A 19,840-nucleotide genomic window follows, 5' to 3' on the forward strand; every position below is an offset into this window, starting at 1 on the left:
TACAGATAAAAATGAGGCTAGCCAAAGAAAATTTCTTTTTAAGATGGAATATGTATTTACTGATGCTTTATGAAAAATGTAAAGTTACAACTTCAGTAAAAACCATCACAATAAGCTCAGTCATCCAGTAAGCTGTAAGGAAGTATCTGCATTATTAATCCATTGGAAATATGTGACTTTTTGTCATTAATACATGTACATTCAACAATTATTCATGGGTAAACATTGTAGCTACAGTGTTTTTCTGAAGTGGCATCTATTGTAAGATTTAATCAATATCAAAGTACCTTGAGAAATCCACTTTAAATACTTCTTTTTCTTTATTGCTTATAAAATTATGAATTTAATAATCTGGCATCCTTAAAATTTTATTTTATGGTGACTTGCCTAGACTTTTCCTCTAGGCATATGAAAAACCCCCAATCAATAAAAAAATTTAGTAAAAATAGCCATTCACTTTTTCTTTTTTGCTGCAGTGATTCTGTTTTCAGAGAAGAGGGACATGGTTAAAGATGTAGGGGTTGGCAAGCCAAATTAAATGAAACAGCCTCAATGTTGCAATTCCTGATATTTGCTTCTATAATAGAACTGTTCATTTTGGAGGATGAAGGAAAATACAGACTAAATATGTATTTCTAAAAACCTTAATTGACTATGGTTCAAGTTACTCAAATACAGAGGCTATGATATTCGTGCTGCAGTCAATAAACTTTCACCAATGGCATAAAAACATGCATGCAGCTTGCAGATTGCCAACAGGGTCTGTACAGAATTGTACTGATGGATGAGTTCACAATACAGATGAACACAGGGACACTGTAATGTCAGCAATAGAAAAGCAACAGAACTGTCATAGTGGTCTTTTTTCCTCTAAGATTTATTTTATACATTTATTAAGGTGTTATCAAAGTCATCCTTTTCAATGAGGCTATGGGTGGAAGGCATGTCTTGGAATGTGTTCTCTTTATACATCTGAAGGAAGTGTCTGTCATTAGGGGACTAGTGTGTGCAGGACATGTAATGGAACACAACAGGGCAGCCTGACAAATCCTGAACAGATCAGGACAGAGCTAATGATTATACTAACTACATTAGGGTCTTTGAAAAAACTGGAAAGAGAAATTCTAGTAAGTTCTCAACCACATGCCTGTAGCAAGCTGCTTTCCCATTTGCAAACCTTACCTGAAAACTCGCTAACTAACGTGAGGTGTGGTGGAGAAATCTGGCTTCTCAATGCTGTTTCATTTATTTATTTGTGAAACATACAGGCTGGAAGAAATTGACAGTGAAACCTCTAGTCTGATTTTACAGAGATGGGTTTCAAAGACAAGGCTTTGAGTCGAAAACTTTACATTTTTGTCATCTCCTCACATTTTGCAGTTGTCTACTTGCAGTATTTTAACCCTTCATCACTTTGTGCCTGTGCTTGCCTTACTGTAATTCAGACGCCTCTGGAAACTGATCAGGGTGCTGCTTTAACCTAGCACCATCTTTTGATAGTTTCCTGCAATTTTCTTTTTAAGTCAGGCATTGGTTTAAAGGCTCTGCCTGTCTTTAAAATGTTCCCATAACTGAGTCATCTCCAAGAATCAGCTCAAGCTCCAAGCACCTGGAATCATTCACCTCTTTCCTTGATTTGCCAGTGAGCTGCAAACCTTCTATAACTGTAGATTTGGTACCACCAGGAGGATAACAGCAGATGTGGGGGATTACTTTTGAAAGAAGTTTTATCTTAAAACAAATAAGATTTGTTTTAAGATTTTATCTTAAAACAAATCTTAAAAAAAATCCCATTAATGGGATCAGTAAAGGGTCTTATACAACAGGTATTATATTAAACCGGAGTTCAAGCCTCACCTTGATTGTGGTGTTTAAATTTCAATGGGTTGATTATGTATGAGAGGAAAATGACCAGTATTATGAATGCACTAAAACGGACAGAGAAGGACCTTGCCAGCAAAGTGAGAGGGAGAGGGAAGGGGGGCGGGGGGGGGAGGGCATCGCGTTCCCTTGATAGTCACCAGAGTTCAGTAAAGCACCACTTATTTCTCAGCTTTTAAGAGCTCTTTTTATCGCAATGGTTCATACCTCACACTCCCTGGAGCCCGATTTGTTATAGGTGCAGGGTCCCGTCCCATTCAGCAGCATCTCGCTGGTCTCCGTGTTGGTGGGTTTATAATCTACATAAAATTCCTGGGTGCTGGGAGTCATTTGCTTTAGGGACTGTCTTTTCTTTTTCCTGTGCCTTCGCATGAGGGAGCGCTGCTGCAGCTGCTTCATGCTCGCAGGGTACCGCTTCCATGACACGTAGATAACCAGCAGGATGACGAGCACGGACAGGAAAAGCGCTACGCTCCCCGCGATGATTTTATGGAAAGAGATGTGCTCGGCGTCAGCATCCGTCTCTGGGCCGGGCTCTGTGGCTCCCACCGTCGGGGGCAAAGGGGGTTTGCTCTCATGCTTCGGCCTGGGGAGCTTGGGCTTAAACGTCGGCTTTGGGAGAGCCCTGGCCAGATCAAACCTCTCTGTAGTACTTTTGCCACAGATGCTGTAGTTCTTCACTGCATCGATCACGTTTACTCCTTGCAGCTCTTTGGGACTGGCACAGATAATTGTATTCTCTCTTAGACCTTTAAAACTTTTCAGCCAGTTTACAAGGGAGCAAATATTTCTGCTGCATTCCCATATATTCCCAGCAAGACTGATGTCATTGAGGGATATCCAAGAATCCAAAATCTCTTGACCAATAAATGTGAGCTTGTTGGAATCCAGGTTGAGGCGCTGCAGATTTGGGACGCACTGGAAAACACTGGGTCCACTGAAAGCTTCAATCTCATTGCCTGATAAATCAAGCCTTTGTAAGGAGCTCCAAGTCCAGGACATGGTCTGTCCTATGACACTGATTTTATTCCACTGCAAGTAAAGGTTCTGAAGGCTGACCAACCTTGGAAAAAGGGCCAGGTTGAGCTTGGAAAATTGATTGTGCTCCAGGTGAAGTTCTTTGAGTCTGATCATGCCAGCAAAGACATTCCTGGCTAAACTTCGGATCCGGTTATATCCCAGGTCCAAAAGTTCCAGGTTGCGGCAGTCTTGGAATATTCGCACAGGGATGGTTCTCAGGGAGTTAGACCGTAAATGTAAACTCAGCAGCTTCCTCAAGCCCCGAAACTGTTCAGATCCCAGAGAATGCAGCTGATTATAGGACAGATCCAAGTTCCGTAAATTTGTCACAGGTCTGAAGGTATTGTTAAGAAAATAGGAGATTCTATTGGAACTAAGAATCAGCTCTTTGAGTCTGCGTATTCCATTAAAAGCATTTTCGTCAATATTGCTGATATGGTTATGGTCAAGGTATAGCCAGGTGAGCTGGTTGAGCCCTTTGAATTGATTATACTTAAGTTTTTGAAGGCTGTTATAGCGAAGGGACAAACCTAAGCAACCAGCAGATATACTTGAGGGTATCTCCTGTAATTTCTGAGATTCACAATATACCATTTTGCCTTCACACCTACAGCCCTTAGGGCATCCTCGTTCGGCAGAAGAAAGCATTGTCAGTAAGACAGTGGGGGCTATAACCAGTGCTACAGCTGATCCGCTCAGTAGCCTAATTACATTGAAACCTGGAAATAAAAACAACTTAGAAAAGTTATCCCCCCAAAAAAGAATTAATCTTTAATCAAGCAAAAATAGGCATGTATTTTTCATTTTTTAAAATTTAAATCTAGATAACATTTAACATCTCATATTATCTCTTTGTAATTAAAGAGAATTGTCTTTAGTGTTTTGTTTTTTAAAACAGTTAAACAAGGAAACGTGTCCACTAAGCAAATAAATTCAGTCTTAGAGCAGAGCAAGGTAATCTCTAAAATAATTAAGGCAGAATTATTACACAGACTAGAGGTTTTTTGCTTTTTGTTTTTAAGAAGGAAAGAAGAAAAAATGACAAAACATACCCATCCTTTGTATTGTTCAAAGGTCGTCCTTAGGTCTTTTGCTTTGGCTTAGGGGCCAGTTGCATGACAGCCCCTGTCAGCTGCACTGTAGTGAGTCAGGGCTCGCTGACACCCAGGAAGAAAAATTGGACCCCTTGGGAGATGGACCGATTTTGGAACATTATTCTTTGCCAGCCACGCAGAACACTCCAAGAACAAATAAATCCCAACACCGCATTCGCAGCAAAACATCAAAATCTTCCTAGGTAATAGGATCTTCATGGATATTACGTTTTTGCATCTTTACAGTTTTTTGGGGGGCGGGGGGACGGTTAAAAAAAAAAAAACTAGCTCCTACAATTTCTTCTTATCGGAAAACATGATGTATTCCTCCAGGCAATGTGGGGCTACCTGAGCTGCCACATCTGTATTCCATAGCCCAGCAGTTCCCGTGGTGAGCACCCAGTTCAGCCACAGAGCTGCGTTGGAGCCCAGAAGGCAGGAGAGCCCCGTACCGCGCACACGCTCAGCTCACTTCTGCAGACTGTCATTCTGAAAGCTGCTCGGACTGTTGCTTTGGTTTCACTGAATGCAGTCTTATGTAAAGCTGCCCCCAGTGGTGAAGAACATTATGGGCATGTGCAGAAATGTCTCTCTTTTATCTTGCAAATGAGCAGGCTCTCTGCTGGAAAATGAATGATTCTTTTGGGTGGCTCAGTAGGAACTGAATGGTCACCGTAATCAATAACTAGCAACATTTTCTGTGATTTCCAAGTCTTGTTTTACAATTTGGCAACGTCTTTATTGTCTGTGTCCACTTAATTGCTAACCATGTGCTGCCCAGAGTTTTTCTGGAGCTTGACATTAAGTTCACAGACTGAACGTCAATTTTTCTTAACCTCAACGCAGGCTTTAAACTGAAATTTATAAAATGAATTATTGAGCTTTTCACAGAGAAGCATTAACTGCCTGCCCATTTGACCTCTTGGAGTCACAGATTATATTATGCAAGGTGTCTCAGGATGCTAGAACACAAACATTTTGGAATAGAGGGGATGACTGATGACAAATGAATTAATGTGTCCAATAGCCTTTCCAGTTTTCTCACAAAAGATATAATTGATTTTATGACTATGGTTTGGTTTGTTGCTTGGTTGTTGTAATTTTCTTTTAATTAGAAGGGAAATAAACCATTTTTAGTGTTAGTATACGAATCAAGAGATCATTTGGTTCATACTTTATTGATGTTGCTGCTATTTATTACACTAATAATATTTATGGAGCACTTTCTAAGTGCTTTAAGTGGGCTATGTTGTTTTCTCTTTAAACAATAGGATGATGTGGGTCCTATTATAACCTCTCTTTTAAAGATGAGGAAACAGACTTGGAGAGGTAACTTTCTCAAGGTCACACAGCAAGCAAGTGGTAGAGCTGAGCTTCAGAAGCAAGTCATTCTTATGCTGAACCTCTAACCACTAGATGATCCTGTTCAACAACACTGTTATCTTCATTTAAAAAAGAAGTCAATGAAAATGAAGCCGATTAAAGGATTGGGGCAAGGAAGCTGTGATCAGCAAATTCTTGCTTGTTCTATTAGAATTGTCTAAACTTCTTTTGGTCTGAGGCTTCTAAAGAAGTATAAAAACTAAGGCAGGGCAGTTTAGTGATTAAGAGCGTAGATTTTGTCACCTAGATTCCAACTCCTGGCTACAATTTACCATCTATGTAACCTTAAGCAGGTTACTTACCTTCCCTATGCCTCAGTTTTCTCATCTGTAAAATGGGCATAAAAACAAAAACTCACTTCATGTTTTGAGGCATGTTTTGAGAATTAAGTCATCTTAATATCTGTATGTTACTTAGAACAGTGTGTTGCATGCAATAAGCCTGTGTAAGATATTTGAATAATATTAACTTTATGTGTACTTGCTAGGATTACGTACTGAATATTGACTACACTGACCTTCATTAACTCACAAAGAACAACTTTAGGGAGCCTTTTAAAATATTGTACATGGTGGACTTCTGAGATCTACTCTGTCTTGCCTTCTTTGATGAGATAACTTCCTTTATGTTCATCATCTGAACTTTATCTTTAAAATAAATCTTGTGATTCTGTGGACCATAACTAATAATGTTTGATTCTTTTCATCCCCAAAGTAGAACATAGTAACATCTGCCGTGTAGAGGCATTTTATTTAAAAATAATGGTATTCTTGAAAAAGTTTCCCTTATTTTTTGTTAGGTGAATTGGCTGTGGAAAGCCTTGGAGAGCTTTCATATTCTCCAAGGATGAGATGTTTGGTAATGACAATCAAAAGGGATCCTACAGATATAGTACAATGGATATTACCAATTTCTTCAGCAGTATGCTCTTAATAAGGTAGTGCTTTCCCCCAGAGTTACCTAAAGCTGTGAATGCACATGAAACACCCAGTGAGTTTCTTAAAAAAAATAGACTTCCCAATCCCTCCCCCAGGATTCTCATTCTGGGGGGATGGAAGAGTGTGTGCTTTTCAATAGTCTCTGATGAAATAAGTTTAAGAAACTCTCTGTGAAAGAATGATTAAAAATAGTGTTTTCTCCTAGTAGGAAGAGAGGGTATGCACACTTATAATACTGAGATGTAAGTTCCATGAGGACAAAGACAATGTTTTGTCTACTTCATTTTTCCTAATATCTACAACACAACTTGGCACATTGCAGATATGCAATAAATAGTTATTGAAAAAATACATTTTTATGAGAGTCACAAGTACAATGGATATAGTATAAGTGATTATGTAATGTTCGACATCTGTACATGCGATTGAGTCCTGAATATTTCCTCAGTCAGTCAGACTGGAACCAATTTCGGAGAAAGTGTTCTTAAAGGAGGTGTATACAAAGACAAAAACTAGAAAGTGAGAAAACTTAGTTGATCAGCAAGTGATCTTTACTTTTCACAGAGATATCTCTTGTCTTCATAGTTAAACTACAAATTTCATGAGAACAGTAAATATGCTTTTGACTATTCCCTTTTGCACGGTACAGAAGGTTAATACTGAACCCTTATCATTTAATATCCCAAATGGGCGTGACAACTTGTATCTCTGAAAAACAGACTAATGGGAATTACGTGGATAACTTCTCTCTCACACCTCTGTTGCTTGAAAGGCTCTGAGTTTTCCCCTCACTCTCCCAGGTAGTCATTGAAACATCTGTTTTGCCCAAGAGCTGCAGAGAGTCACTCCAGGAGGCTGAAGGACCCCATCAACTTTATGCTTCTTGCTCATCATGCTTTACTTCCCAGTGACAGAAGAACAGAGGAACCCACCGAGAATGTGGGCTCTCACTTTGCTTCTCCTAGGATAAATCTTCTTGAATTATTTATGGTGAATATTATTCTCCCCTGTGTTACACACATTGTTGTTAGTTCTCAGACATTTTTCTGTTATCTCTGTTCCTGATCTTATCTCACTGCATAGTTCTGACTTTACACCTACCCTTTGGATCTTATAATTGATATTTAGTCTTAATACTAACAACTGAGGGTACAAAATATTAGAATGAATAAGTAAGACCTAGTATTGGCTAGCACTATGGGGTGACTATAGTCAATAATTAATGAATTATACATTTAAAAATAAAAGTGTAATTGGATTGTTTTTTATACAAAGGGTAAATGCTTAAGGGTATGGAAACCACATTTACCCTTATGTGATTATTACACATCGCATGCCTCTATCAAAACATCTCATGTACCCCAGAAATATACACACTTACTATGTACCCACAAAAATAAAAAATAAAATAAAAATAAAACAAAACCATATGATAGGAATGATGTGCTACAATAAAACTTGTTTTGGTAGCAATATATTGATTGACAAGGAAAAATGTTCATAATAAAATAATATTAAGGAAAGAAATACTGACCATCAATCTCTTTCTCAACAGTAATCAGTAGCCACTCTGACTGAGTCAGCCTCCAGGAACTGTGTATGGTCCCTACCTTGGCACGACCCCTTAAGACAGCATCACAACCAGGTCTGATCTGGTTCAGGATAATAAGTTGTTTGAAGAGGGAAGATTATCCATGAGGCTACTTGAGAAATCCAAAACAAAATATGTAATTCTAAGCCACACTGAATACTTGAGGCTGCAGAAATTACTGCAAAGACATAGAGTAGTCCCTCAAGAGAAAAAGAAAAGATTGTGTTCTGAATGATTTTAGTAAATTGCCTGTATACTTTTCATAAGTTTTTTTCTCCTTTTACTTGTCGACTATAGTGAGCTGATTATTTCTGATTTGCCTTTCAACAGAAGCAAAATTATACTGCATTATGTATTTAGCAACTAGTAACTTCTTTTGCACTTAATATCACATAACCATAAACTACCTGACAAGTTAAATATCCCCAATACATCTAGGGCCTTAATGATTTATACAGTTATAAAATAGTGTCATGTATCTAAAGACTTTCTATTTTATTATCCTTATAGGACTTCAAATAGCTAAACATATTTTGTTTAAATTGGGTAAATAAATCAAATCTCAGTTTGGCAATACTGCCAAATTTCAGTCCAATATGAAACTGAGTTGCCAGACATAAACTTAGAAATTCATAACTGAAAAAGGATGTACTGATATCTTAACAGTTGTTGACTTCAGATATTTTATTTATTTTAAAAATATATAATTTGAATAACCATTATGTGCTAGACACTGTTCCAGACACTGGGAATACATCTGTGTGCAAAATAAAGGCCTATGCCCTTGTGAAGATTACATTCTAAAGGGATAAGACAGACAATTAAAAATAAACATATATAGTGTATTAGTAGGTCATATGTACTATGAAAAAAAGAAAAAAATATAAGGAAGATTGGGAGGGCAAGGTATGAGGTGGGTTGCAGTTTTAAATAGGATGGTTAGAGCCATTAAGAAACTGGCCTGAGCAAACCATGAAGGAGATGAGCTTGTGAGACTTAAATATATATATGGGGAGTGGCCAGTACAAAGGCCTAATGTGGAAGCAGATCATGTGTTCCATGAACAACAAGGAGGCCAATGAGCCTAGAATGAAGAGAGCAAGTGATAGAATAATTGGAGATGGACGTCATGGAGGGCTTTGGATGACATTGTAAGAATACTGGCTTTCTTATGGAGAAATGGGGAGCTAACTGGAGATTTTTGTGCAGAGTCAATATGTGATCAAATTACCTATTAAAAGGGTCACTGCTGTGGATCAAATGTTTTCATTTACCCTCCCCAAAATCCACATATTGAAATCCCAATTCCCAATGTGATGGTATTTGGAGATAGAGCCTTTGTGAGGTATTAGGTCACGGTATTGGAGCCCTCATGACAGATCAGTGGGATTATAAGGATGAGAAGAGACAGATGTGAGAGAGCTTGCTTCTTCTCTCTCTCTGCTATAAGAGAAGGCAGCTATTAAGAAGCCACAAATCAGGCTTTCTTTGATGTCAGGTCTTCCAGTACCTTCATTTTGGGCTTTCCAGCCATTAGAACCGTGAGAAATAAATGCTTACTATTTAAACCACCCAGGAAATAGTATTTTTTTTACAGAAGCACAGACTGACTGAGATGATCACTCTTAGCAGGGGACACAGTAATGAGGCTACCATATCAATCCAGGAGATAGATGACAGTGCTTGGACCAGGGTGGTAACAGTGGAAGTGGTGTGCATTGGTTAGATTCTGGATATATTTAAAATAAAATCAACAGAACTTTTCTAAGGAAATAGAAGTGGAGGTATGAAATAAAGAGGGAAATTAAAGATGGTTCATTTTTATTGGCTAAGCAACCCTAGGGATGGTGAAGCCATAACTGTTTTTGTGGGTCAAATTTTGTGAGCAAGACCAAGAGTTTAACACATTTGAATTAAATCTGGATTTGGCTCTCACTTTTCTTCACTTTTATGAGACTTTAATTCTTGAAAATATTTCTTAATATTAAGCCTCAAAGCACCATGATGTATTTTAAAATATTTTAAAGGTATTTTTTGGACAGAAAGTTATGAAATGACTTGCAATGTTAGCCCTCAAACAATAACAAATGGGTTTCCATTCAAATGACCTAGACAGAGGCAACATCTTTGCATATGACCTTGGAGGGCAATAGGGCAATAGGGCAACAGAACCAACAGATTAGATGAAAATGGAAATGGAAGATCACATGAAGACTAGGTAAGGAAACATTTGGACTCAACACAGGTACTCTTTATTGCATATGTCAGTTGACATTTGAAATTTGGAACTGATTCTGGCAAACTTCTTAGGGTCTCAGTTTGCTCATCTGCAAAATGGAACTCATAAAACCTGACTTACAAACTTTTAAGGGTTTTTACTTAGGAAACATTTTCATGATTTACGTGTAAGTACATTGTACAATATTTATAAAGTGTTAGAGATATTTCTGGAATCAGAATATCTATGAGAAAATTAATTTTCCCTTGATTCCGTATAGGTTTTGTGGCCATGAGCATATATTAAGGGTTATCAAGGGTCATCAGCATGACAAAGGGCATACCAGAATTTACTAATATTATAGGAAACATTCCTTAGTATTTCTTTTCTACTAATTTTAATACCACAGCCATTTATTATAAAGAATACACCATTGATATTCTGTATATTCGCTTATAAAGTGCTTTCACCAATAGATGCATTTGATTTAGCTTTTGTAAAGAGTTTAATGTTTGTGACCCAATAATATTACAGGGTTGTCAGAATGCCAATATAGAGATTCCTATAGCTGTGAAAATAATTTTCTTCATTTCTAGTTAGAATACTCATATGCATGTCTACATTTGTAATTATATCCAGATCTTCATCAGAGCATTAACACTTCTCTGAAATATCCTTGATTTCCATCTGCTTGCTTTAAGGGCTCCATTAAGAACCCTGTCTGGTCACATATGGTTATGAGTGAATATCTCTAACTTAGATAAATAAATAAAGAATATTCCAGGTCTGACCATTAAAATGGTCTCTCAGTGTCTTTCTGGAAAAAGGCAAATTTAATGAACGAGACATTGCAAGGTTATCCAATATTTCTCCCTCCCATTCACCTGAAGACACATTTATGCAGCAGCATCAATCCATATTCTCAGGTTTTATTGCATTCCTCACTGTCACCTCCTGCAAAGGTAGTCCTAAGGTAAATATGGGAATATGGAAATCTAGCCAACACTGTAACCTTCAGTGGCAGACTTCTGAAGGCTGAAATGACTATACGACTTCAAGGAAATACTCGTTTTTCTTCCTTTCAGTAGGAAAGGTAAAGCATACACAAAAGTAGAGAAGCTAGTATGATAAATATCAACTCCAATAATTATTACTATTTTGCTAATTTTAGTCTATCCTCACACCTCTTCCCACATATGTGTAATAATTTTTTTCTTTCTGGAGTATTTTAAAAGGAGATCATCCACATATGTCTTTTTTTTTTTTTTTTTTTTTTGAGACGGAGTCTCGCTCTGTCACCCAGACTGGAGTGCAGTGGTGCTATCCTGGCTCATTGCAACCTCCGCCTCCCGGGTTGAAGCGATTCTCGGGCCTCAGCCTCCCGGGTAGCTGGGACTACAGGCACCCACCACCACGCCTGGCTAATTTTTTGTATTTTTAGTAGAGACCGGGTTTCACTATGTTAGCCAGGATGGCCTCAATCTCCTGACCTTGTGATCTACCTACCTTGGCCTCCCAAAGTGCTGGGATTAGAGGCTTTAGCCACCATACCCAGACAACATATGTCTTTATAATCTCTCTCTCTCTCTCTCAGTCTCTCTCTCTATTTATCTATCTACACACACACATTTCAGTATGCATTTCTAACTAATAGACTTTTATTTAACCATCTAGCATTATTATACCTAACAAAATTAATAAGTTCTTCAAGTAGGTTTGTTTGTATCAAGATCCTAGAAAAAGTCCACAGATGGCATTTGTTTTTGATGTAGTTGAAGTCTCTTTCATTTTGTAATGCCATGGATTTGTTGGTTGCCAGGTCATTTGGACTGTAGCTTGCTCCATATTCTGCATTTGGTTGTTTTCTCATTGTAGACTTTTACTTGCACAGAGTCAGCTTTCATGGCGTATATGTTTAACAACAGTCTATTCGTTAATTTGAGCAGAATATCCAGCCCCAAAGTGGATATTTGGGGCATCTATTCATTCTTGGAAACAATTTAAGATTTGAAGAACTTTGGAGTAATACAGGACTTGGAGCTTAGAGCAAAGTTGTACTTCTACTTTGCCATCAGAGAATTCAGTAATGTGTTAAATGACAAGTTTGAGAACTTTGTTGGTTAACATTCATATCACCAGGATTTCTGTTCTTCACATCCCATCACAATTGCCTTTCTGCCCTTAGTCAGCAACAGCAATTATTTGTTGTTGATACTTACTAAACAAATCTGCTAATTTTTGTATTGCCATTTAAGTGTTCATCTAACTGAGGCACAAAAGATTTTTATCAAGAGGATAGCAATCAAAATTCATTTGTAGTCACTTAAGCTGGGAGAAATCAGTTTTCTGGCTTTCCTTTCAGAACAAATTCCATCAAGAAACATGTGGCACCAGAGTGACATTGTAAAATGTCTAGTTTTATATATATTCCTAAAATTCCTGTAATTTCTCACAGTGGAAAAAAAGACTTTTAGAGGGACTATAAAAACCTCTTGACCAAATTTATACCTTAATATTTGATGTTTTACTTTGCATCTTTGACTGTGCTTTGAATGTAATGTCAGTCAGTGTTGTTTAAATGGTATCATAACATTTTGCTATATCCACTTCACATATATTCTGATATAACAAGAATTTTTGAAGAAAATTTCTTACTGTATTTTTAAAGCATTGTATATAATAGTTTCAAGTGGATTCACTGGTGTATTTTAAAGTTTGACCTCCTGACAATTATGTCAGCATTAGGAATTAAATTCCCCAGTCACCAGGAGGAGAAAGATCATAGACAATCCTGATTTTGATAAAGAAGCAGCTATGCCATAGGTTGGTTTTATTTTTGTTTCTGAAACAATGTCTGATTTCTAAAAAAATTTATTTTAGGCCCCAGATCTGAACGATATTAAACTTCTGACAAATGAGAATCCCTGCATAGTTTGCAATGAAGTAGCAGAGAACAGGAGTCTGTGGGTCCTTATATTACTCTAAAATATATCAGTCTATATGTCAAACTGGAGGATCCTTCCTCATACTGTTAGTACTTGGTAGTTGTGGCCATTCCCAGTTGAAGAGTTCCCTTAAGAATGTTGGGGAATGCTTAGGATACCCTTGTGAGTAACAGCAGCGCCCCCATGTGGCAAAATTGTGACTCAAGCAAAAATTGACTTCGTCCCTGGTAGCATTTGCCGCCGATCTTTAATAAAAATAAAACTGAGTTTTTCTGATAGAAAAATAAGTGGAGAATTCATTTGTCTATTCTATGAGTATTTATTAAACTCTCACATTGTTCTTTGTGTTGGGGATACAGTAGTGAATAAGACAAAGTGCCTACCACCAGAGGACTTCTTGCATTCTTGTTGATGAGATGGTAAAAAATAAAAATAGCTACACACTACAATGTCAACTAGTAATAAGTGCTGTAAAGAAGAATAACAAGGATAAGGGCAATGACCATTTGATACTGTGGCCAGAAAAATCCCTTTCTGCGTTGTTGACAGTGGAGAGCAAGTAGGGAGCAACTCACATAACCTTAGATGTAATCTCCCTTTGGGTTTTCATTGGCCACCATTAAGAAGGAAAAGAAAATTGTTTTTCTATATACTCCACACTTCTTATACCAGAGTGTGGAGTTTTTCCATACCAACCAATTCTCCAACTCTCTGGACATCAACTGAATGTCTTACAATTCAGTTTTCCCCCAGCACCTCCTTACCTCTCCCTTACTGATTTTCTTTCATTTCTACTTTGTCTCCAGGTGCCTATGGTGACCCAGTTCTTTTTGGACATTTTCCCACTTATCAACAAATGAATCCTATAGTATTAGCTGATAATATCTTATAGTATTAGCTTTCTCGGGGTACTTGAAATTTAATAGGTAAGTCTTAGAAATGGAAAGTATTAAGGAAGCACGGATAACTGTATTTTATGCATATACTGTAGCTTAAGAAGCAAATAGGAGAAAAGCCCTGTATTAAAAACATTCATACTTGCTCTTCCCTCTCAACTTCTTACCAATTACTCTTTTTAGATGCAATCATTTTGACTACTGTTTAATTCTTATAATATTTTTGAATTTTGTTGATATTTTAATTTCTTGCTATTTTAACTGAGGATTCAGAATCATTTACTCTCTCTGCTTCCCATATTAATATGTTATGAATACAATGTTAAATAACTAGGTGAGATGATTCATGATCACTGTGTAAATGAAGACACTCATGAATTAAGTGGTGTACTGGACTATGTTGCCATTCTCATTCAACGTTTTACTTTTCTTACAGTTTAAGGATTGTTCCTATTTTCTTTCTCTCTTTACCTCTTTTACATTTGCTGTTTTGTCTGTATCTAGGGCTTGTTTTTTGTCCCAACATTTAAAAATACATATCAAGGGCTGGGCACAGTAGCTTACACCGGTGATCCCAGCCCACCTTGGGAGGCCAACGTGGGCGGATCACCAGGTCAAGAGATCAAGACCATCCTGGCCAACATGGTGAAATCTCATCTCCACTAAAAATACAAAAATTAGCCAGATGTGGTGATGGGCACCTGTAGTCCCAGCTACTCAGGAGAATGAGGCAGGAGAATCGCTTGAACTCAGGAGGTGGTGGTTGCAGTGAGCTAAGATTGCACCACGGCACTCAAGCCTGCAATAGAGCAAGACTCCGTCTCAAAAAAAAAAAAAGGAAAATATATATATATATATAAAATATATATATATATGTCAAATACCTAAGCTTTCCAAACACTCAAGCAATTTAGATAATTCTATTTTTCTGCAGCACTCCATTTCTCAGCTCCAATATCCAACTCTAGCTGTGTACCTAGTACTTCACTATTTTCCAGAACAGGATCCCTATTTCCTGGATTCCATGTATTTATTTTCTTAATTTACCACTCATTTCGTTGAAGCACCTTCTACTAATAGATTTTTAAGAAAGGGTACATGCGAAATAAAAATTTCATGTCTAAGTTTTTTAGTACAGTATTACTGATTGATAGATTGCTGTAATATAATTCTGGGTGGTAAATAATTTTCCCTCAGAATCTTTGAGACATTGAATTACTATCTTCCCATACCACTCTCACTGTAGAGAATCAGACAATATTCTGATTCCTATTTCTTTGTGTATAATCTATTTTTTTTTTCTCTGGAGGTGTTTATACTTTTTCCCCCCCTGTTGTATACAGATATACTTTGGTTCGTGCTTTTTTTTTTTTCCATTAATTGTTGGGTATTCAGTGAGCTTTTTAAATATGGAGACATGTCCTTCAGTTCTATACAAATGTATTGTATGTTTCAAAAAATGATCTCTCCTCATTTTTCTTTGTTCTCTGTCTCTGGAACTTCTGTTGGACAAATTTTGGATTTCCTGGATTGATCCTTTGTTTTTTCTTTCCTATTTTCCATCTCTTTATCTCTTTCCATCCTACAGAGTAATGTCTATGCTTTATGATCCAATCTGTTATTTATTTATTACAAATTTTGACCAGATGTCAGAAGATTATGGCACAATCAAATCCAGCAATGATACCACTGGGTCAAGCAGTATACATAAAGTTTTTGTAAATAAAGAAACATTCATGTGCATTCTTTTATGCATTGTCTATGACTGTCTTCCAGCTACAATGGCAGAGTTGAGAGACGGCAAATCCTGCAGGCTTAGAATATTTACTACGTGACCTTTTATGGAAACAGTTTGCTGATCCCCCAACTCCCACCCTAATTTAGGTGATCATGTTGCTTAGCTCCATGAGTTCTTTTTAAGTTGTCTTTTTGCCCCTTCTTCATAGCATACTGTTACTCTTATGGATGTGCCATTTTTTTCTCACTGTGAGGATATTATTTGCAATTTTTTTTTTTTTTTTTTTTTTTTGTGGTATACTGCTTGCTGCAGTGCCACTACTTCCTCTGAGGTAATTTAGCTAGTTTGTGTTGGCCTATTTCATGTTGGAGGTGTTTCTCAACTGTTAAGATTCTTCTGTGTTCATTCAGATTAATGAGTGGATCAATAAAAACTAATAGAAAGTACCCTGCCAGCGGGTGTATCACGAGGTCAGGAGATCGAGACCATCCTGGCTAACACGGTGAAACCCCGTCTCAACTAAAAATACCAAAAAGTAGCTGGGCGTGGTGGCGGCCGCCTGTAGTCCCAGCTACTCGGGAGGCTGAGGAGGAGAATGGCGTGAACCCGGGAGGCGGAGCTTGCAGTGAGCCGAGATCCAGCCACTGCACTCCAGCCTGGGGAACAGAGTGAAAGAAAGGAAAGGAAAGGGGAAAAGGGAAAGGAAAAAGGAAAGGAAAAAGGAAAGGAAAAAGGAAAGGAAAGGAAAGGGAGCTTGCTTCAGGTGCATGTATGTAGACTCCACCCCCCACACCCCCAGAGAAGATTGCCAACCTCTCCTACATGGAAGGTGTGCACCTGCTACCAGTGTTCCGGAGGCAAGGCAGGGAAAGGGTGCTGGGTGCCCCAAGTTCAATATGTACATGCTCATTTTAGTTTTAGGTTTTCAGTTCCAAGCCTCACGGCTATGCCTAGTATACTTCAGTGTAGCTTTTCAGGTTTGAATTTGCCAGAAAGTAAACTCTTTTTCTGTTAGAAGGATAGGGTAGTCTTTTGATTGCTTGGGGTAAAGATGGAAATCTGGCAGTTGATCTCACTCCATGAAGATCACTCCACGTCTTTTTCGGGAGCCCTACTTCTGGTGCTTCTCATGACTTTCATGGCGCAACATAAGATCCCCCTTCAGTAAGCACTTAGACTGTAGCAGCCTTGACTCTACCATATATTCTGTTCTCCAATAATTTGTAGAAATTGCTCATTCTTTTCTCTTTATCCTCATTTGTATTCATTTATCATTGCTTGAGTTTTGATGTGAAAGAGACAATAAAAGCATGCGATCAGTCTGCCGTGTTTCAGATATGGATTTCTCATGACAGATTTCAGGCATGGCAGATGATACAGGGGGTGAGGGAAGGAGACTGGAAGGCTGCCATATAAATTAAGACTATAGCCCAAGGTTGAAAATGGCAGCTGAAGATCTTTGTAAACGTGAGATGCTGTCCTCTTTTGTTATCCATATCTTCCAATCCATTTTGCACTAGTGTCATTGTAAGGTCTCTTACTATGTATGCATTTCTCAATACCTTTTTAATTAGAAGAAACTTGGATATATTGTATTTACATGTGGCTTCCTTGGCTGTATAGTTTGTTAAGGGTGTCTGCCATTATTTCATTTACTCTACTGGGGGTGTGATTAAAATGTTCCCCCATTTGTTCATTTATTTATGAATTTTGAATAATCACTTTGATGAGGTTTCTCCCACATCCTACTTTTAGCCTAGACCAATCTGCTAATATCAGCAAGCCTATTAGCCTCCACAAATGCTAGGAAAAAATATTTTTACTACTGTTCTTGGGGGTTATATCTTACTATAGATATTGAGGGAATGTATTTGGTGGAAATAGGATGACTCTTCCGGCTGTTGTGTTCATGCATGCTAAATTTTCTTTGGCATCTCATACTTTGTATTTATTATAACTTTGCAAACTTAAATGTTTTCAATATCTTACAGGTATTTAATTTTCCTGAGCCCAATGTTTCTTCTAAAAAAAAGAACTTTTAATTTTTAATGAAATAGAGAGAATGGACTTTTATGTAAACTTTTAAAAGAACAACCTACACCCTATTGGTATCTGTATTTATTTTCCTACTTTTTTGTATCAAAATTTTGTTTTTAATTATTATCATTTATACTTTGGAATATACTTTCAAATAAAAAAGTATGCTTTGCTATTTGTAAATTCGTGTTTGCAATTTTATAGTAAAAAACTAGAAAACCTGAATTTGATACATATGTGTATGATTCTGGTGGTGGTGTGGTGTGTGAGGGTGAGTGTGTGTTTACAACTCTAGGAAGTAGAGGTTTACAAGTAAATTTAAATTTCAAATAGGCAACCACTTATGTATAATCCAAGTCTGGGTATCTTCTGATTTCGCAGTATGGACCTGTATGCAAAATCTGGCAATAGGTGTCACATAGTAATATAAAATTTCTTCTCTTCGTTGGCTCTATTTGAGGCCAGACTTTCTCTAAAGGCAACAGCCTACATTGATTCTATATTTTTTCTCTTTATAGTATTTAGTTAAAATCATGAAAATATTTTTGATTTAGTGTATTTAATTTTCAGTCATTGTGTTTTCCTTTTGAAATACTCCAGGCTTCTGCCTAGAGAAACCAAAACAGTTAAACATGTCATTATATGTTCAGGCCATTAGTCCTGATTCTTAGGCTTTATATATTTTCTGTGGGTAGTTCTCAAAGACATGAGAAGTTTTACATAATTTCAAGTAGCTTACAAGCTTTGCAAGTTAAACTTGGAAAATATTGTAGTAATACCAAGTAGTAGTGACATAAAGGCTTAAGAGACTCACATAAATGGGATTTTGAGATTATTTTGTCCAATCCACATTTTACAGATTTAAAAATGTAGACCAGAGAGATGAAGTAACTGGTTCAATTAATATACGACACAGATACAAGACTTTGAGTAGAACCTAGATCCTTTGAGGTTAGTCTATTTCTTGTAATCATTCTGTCTTCTTTGCAGTCAAATCAATGTTTTCGTACCATGTGAAAAACAGTAGTTGACACTTTATGTAACTTTTTTGCTAACCTCGTACAGATTTAACAACTAGGACTTAAAATCTGTTTTGTTAGATGAAAGGAAACAAACAAGTCTTCAATTGTTCTCTAAGTTTGTTTTCTTTGCATTTTAATAGTGATATACATTTATTATAAAACATATGAACTGTGATCTCACCATTCAAAGGTAATCCTTACTAATATTGGAAACTATACAAAATTTTTGTTAACTTGAATTTAATGTATGGCATTCTTTGCTATGGGCAAAACAATTCTTTTAAGTTCCTCCTACTGTTGGAAATGCATAGAACAGTCTTTATTAATGTTGGGTTATACAGACTTTCTTTCCCTTGAGTAACTGAAACATGCATAATTGGCTCTGAAAAGGAAAGAAATTACTAATATTCTAGTACACATAATCTCTCTTCCACATGGCTCGCATAATATTTTAAGTAGAAAGTTATTCCCCTTCAAGTAACAAGGTAAACAAAAGAATTATTTCTTCCTTCTTGTTTGAAATTTGGTTAGGCCTCAGTGGAATGGCTCAAAGGGCAATTTCAGAATGGTCTTACTCCTTTCCCAATATACTACCTAAAATTGCTTACATTGTTGCCTTCTTTAAATCCCATTAATAGCTCACTGTGACCTCTGGTTAAATAGTGACTCATTCTCATGACACACAAAGTTGTCATTTTGTTTATATTTTTGTTAGATAAAGGCAGACAATTGTTTTTGAGGAAGAGCAGAAACCAAATTGGAGAGGGATCCATAGCTTCATTTCAGTGCTCTGCCACTTTGCTGTTCTCCATGTCACCTGTCTTGTGTTCACCTCTGTTCTGCCTCATAGCTCTAGCTTATTCATGGTTTTTGCTTACCATGGAGTTGGCTTTACATATTATCTTTGATGCCTACATGCTACCTTGTGACTGTCTTAGTTGTACTGAAAACCAGTTCCTTCTTTGGATTGTTTGCTGTTAAAATTCTAACGAAGAAAATTCTGATTATTTTTTCCATGCCATCTTATGGGTTGCTATCTGACTTATGAGTTGACTGTTCTAGGAAAAGGTGATCACC

At 37.1% G+C, this 19,840-nt stretch overlaps 2 protein-coding genes across 4 annotated transcripts in view; one reads left to right on the forward strand and one right to left on the reverse strand.

The window, feature by feature from the left end:
* Window positions 1-4,505, reverse strand: part of LRRTM3 (leucine rich repeat transmembrane neuronal 3) — a 173,548-nt gene extending 169,043 nt beyond the window's left edge. Inside the window, exons 1-2 of the mRNA XM_015455904.3 lie at window positions 3,954-4,505; window positions 2,089-3,620 (exon numbers count right to left, since the gene is read on the reverse strand). Coding sequence (XP_015311390.1) covers window positions 2,089-3,620; window positions 3,954-3,957 — 1,536 coding nt within the window. The 5' untranslated portion in view covers window positions 3,958-4,505. The remainder of the gene's footprint in view (window positions 1-2,088; window positions 3,621-3,953) is intronic.
* Window positions 1-19,840, forward strand: part of CTNNA3 (catenin alpha 3) — a 1,764,647-nt gene that overhangs the window by 766,791 nt on the left and 978,016 nt on the right. The window lies entirely within an intron of this gene.

This window comes from Macaca fascicularis, chromosome 9 (genome assembly GCF_037993035.2).
Source record: "Macaca fascicularis isolate 582-1 chromosome 9, T2T-MFA8v1.1".
NCBI lineage: Eukaryota > Metazoa > Chordata > Mammalia > Primates > Cercopithecidae > Macaca > Macaca fascicularis.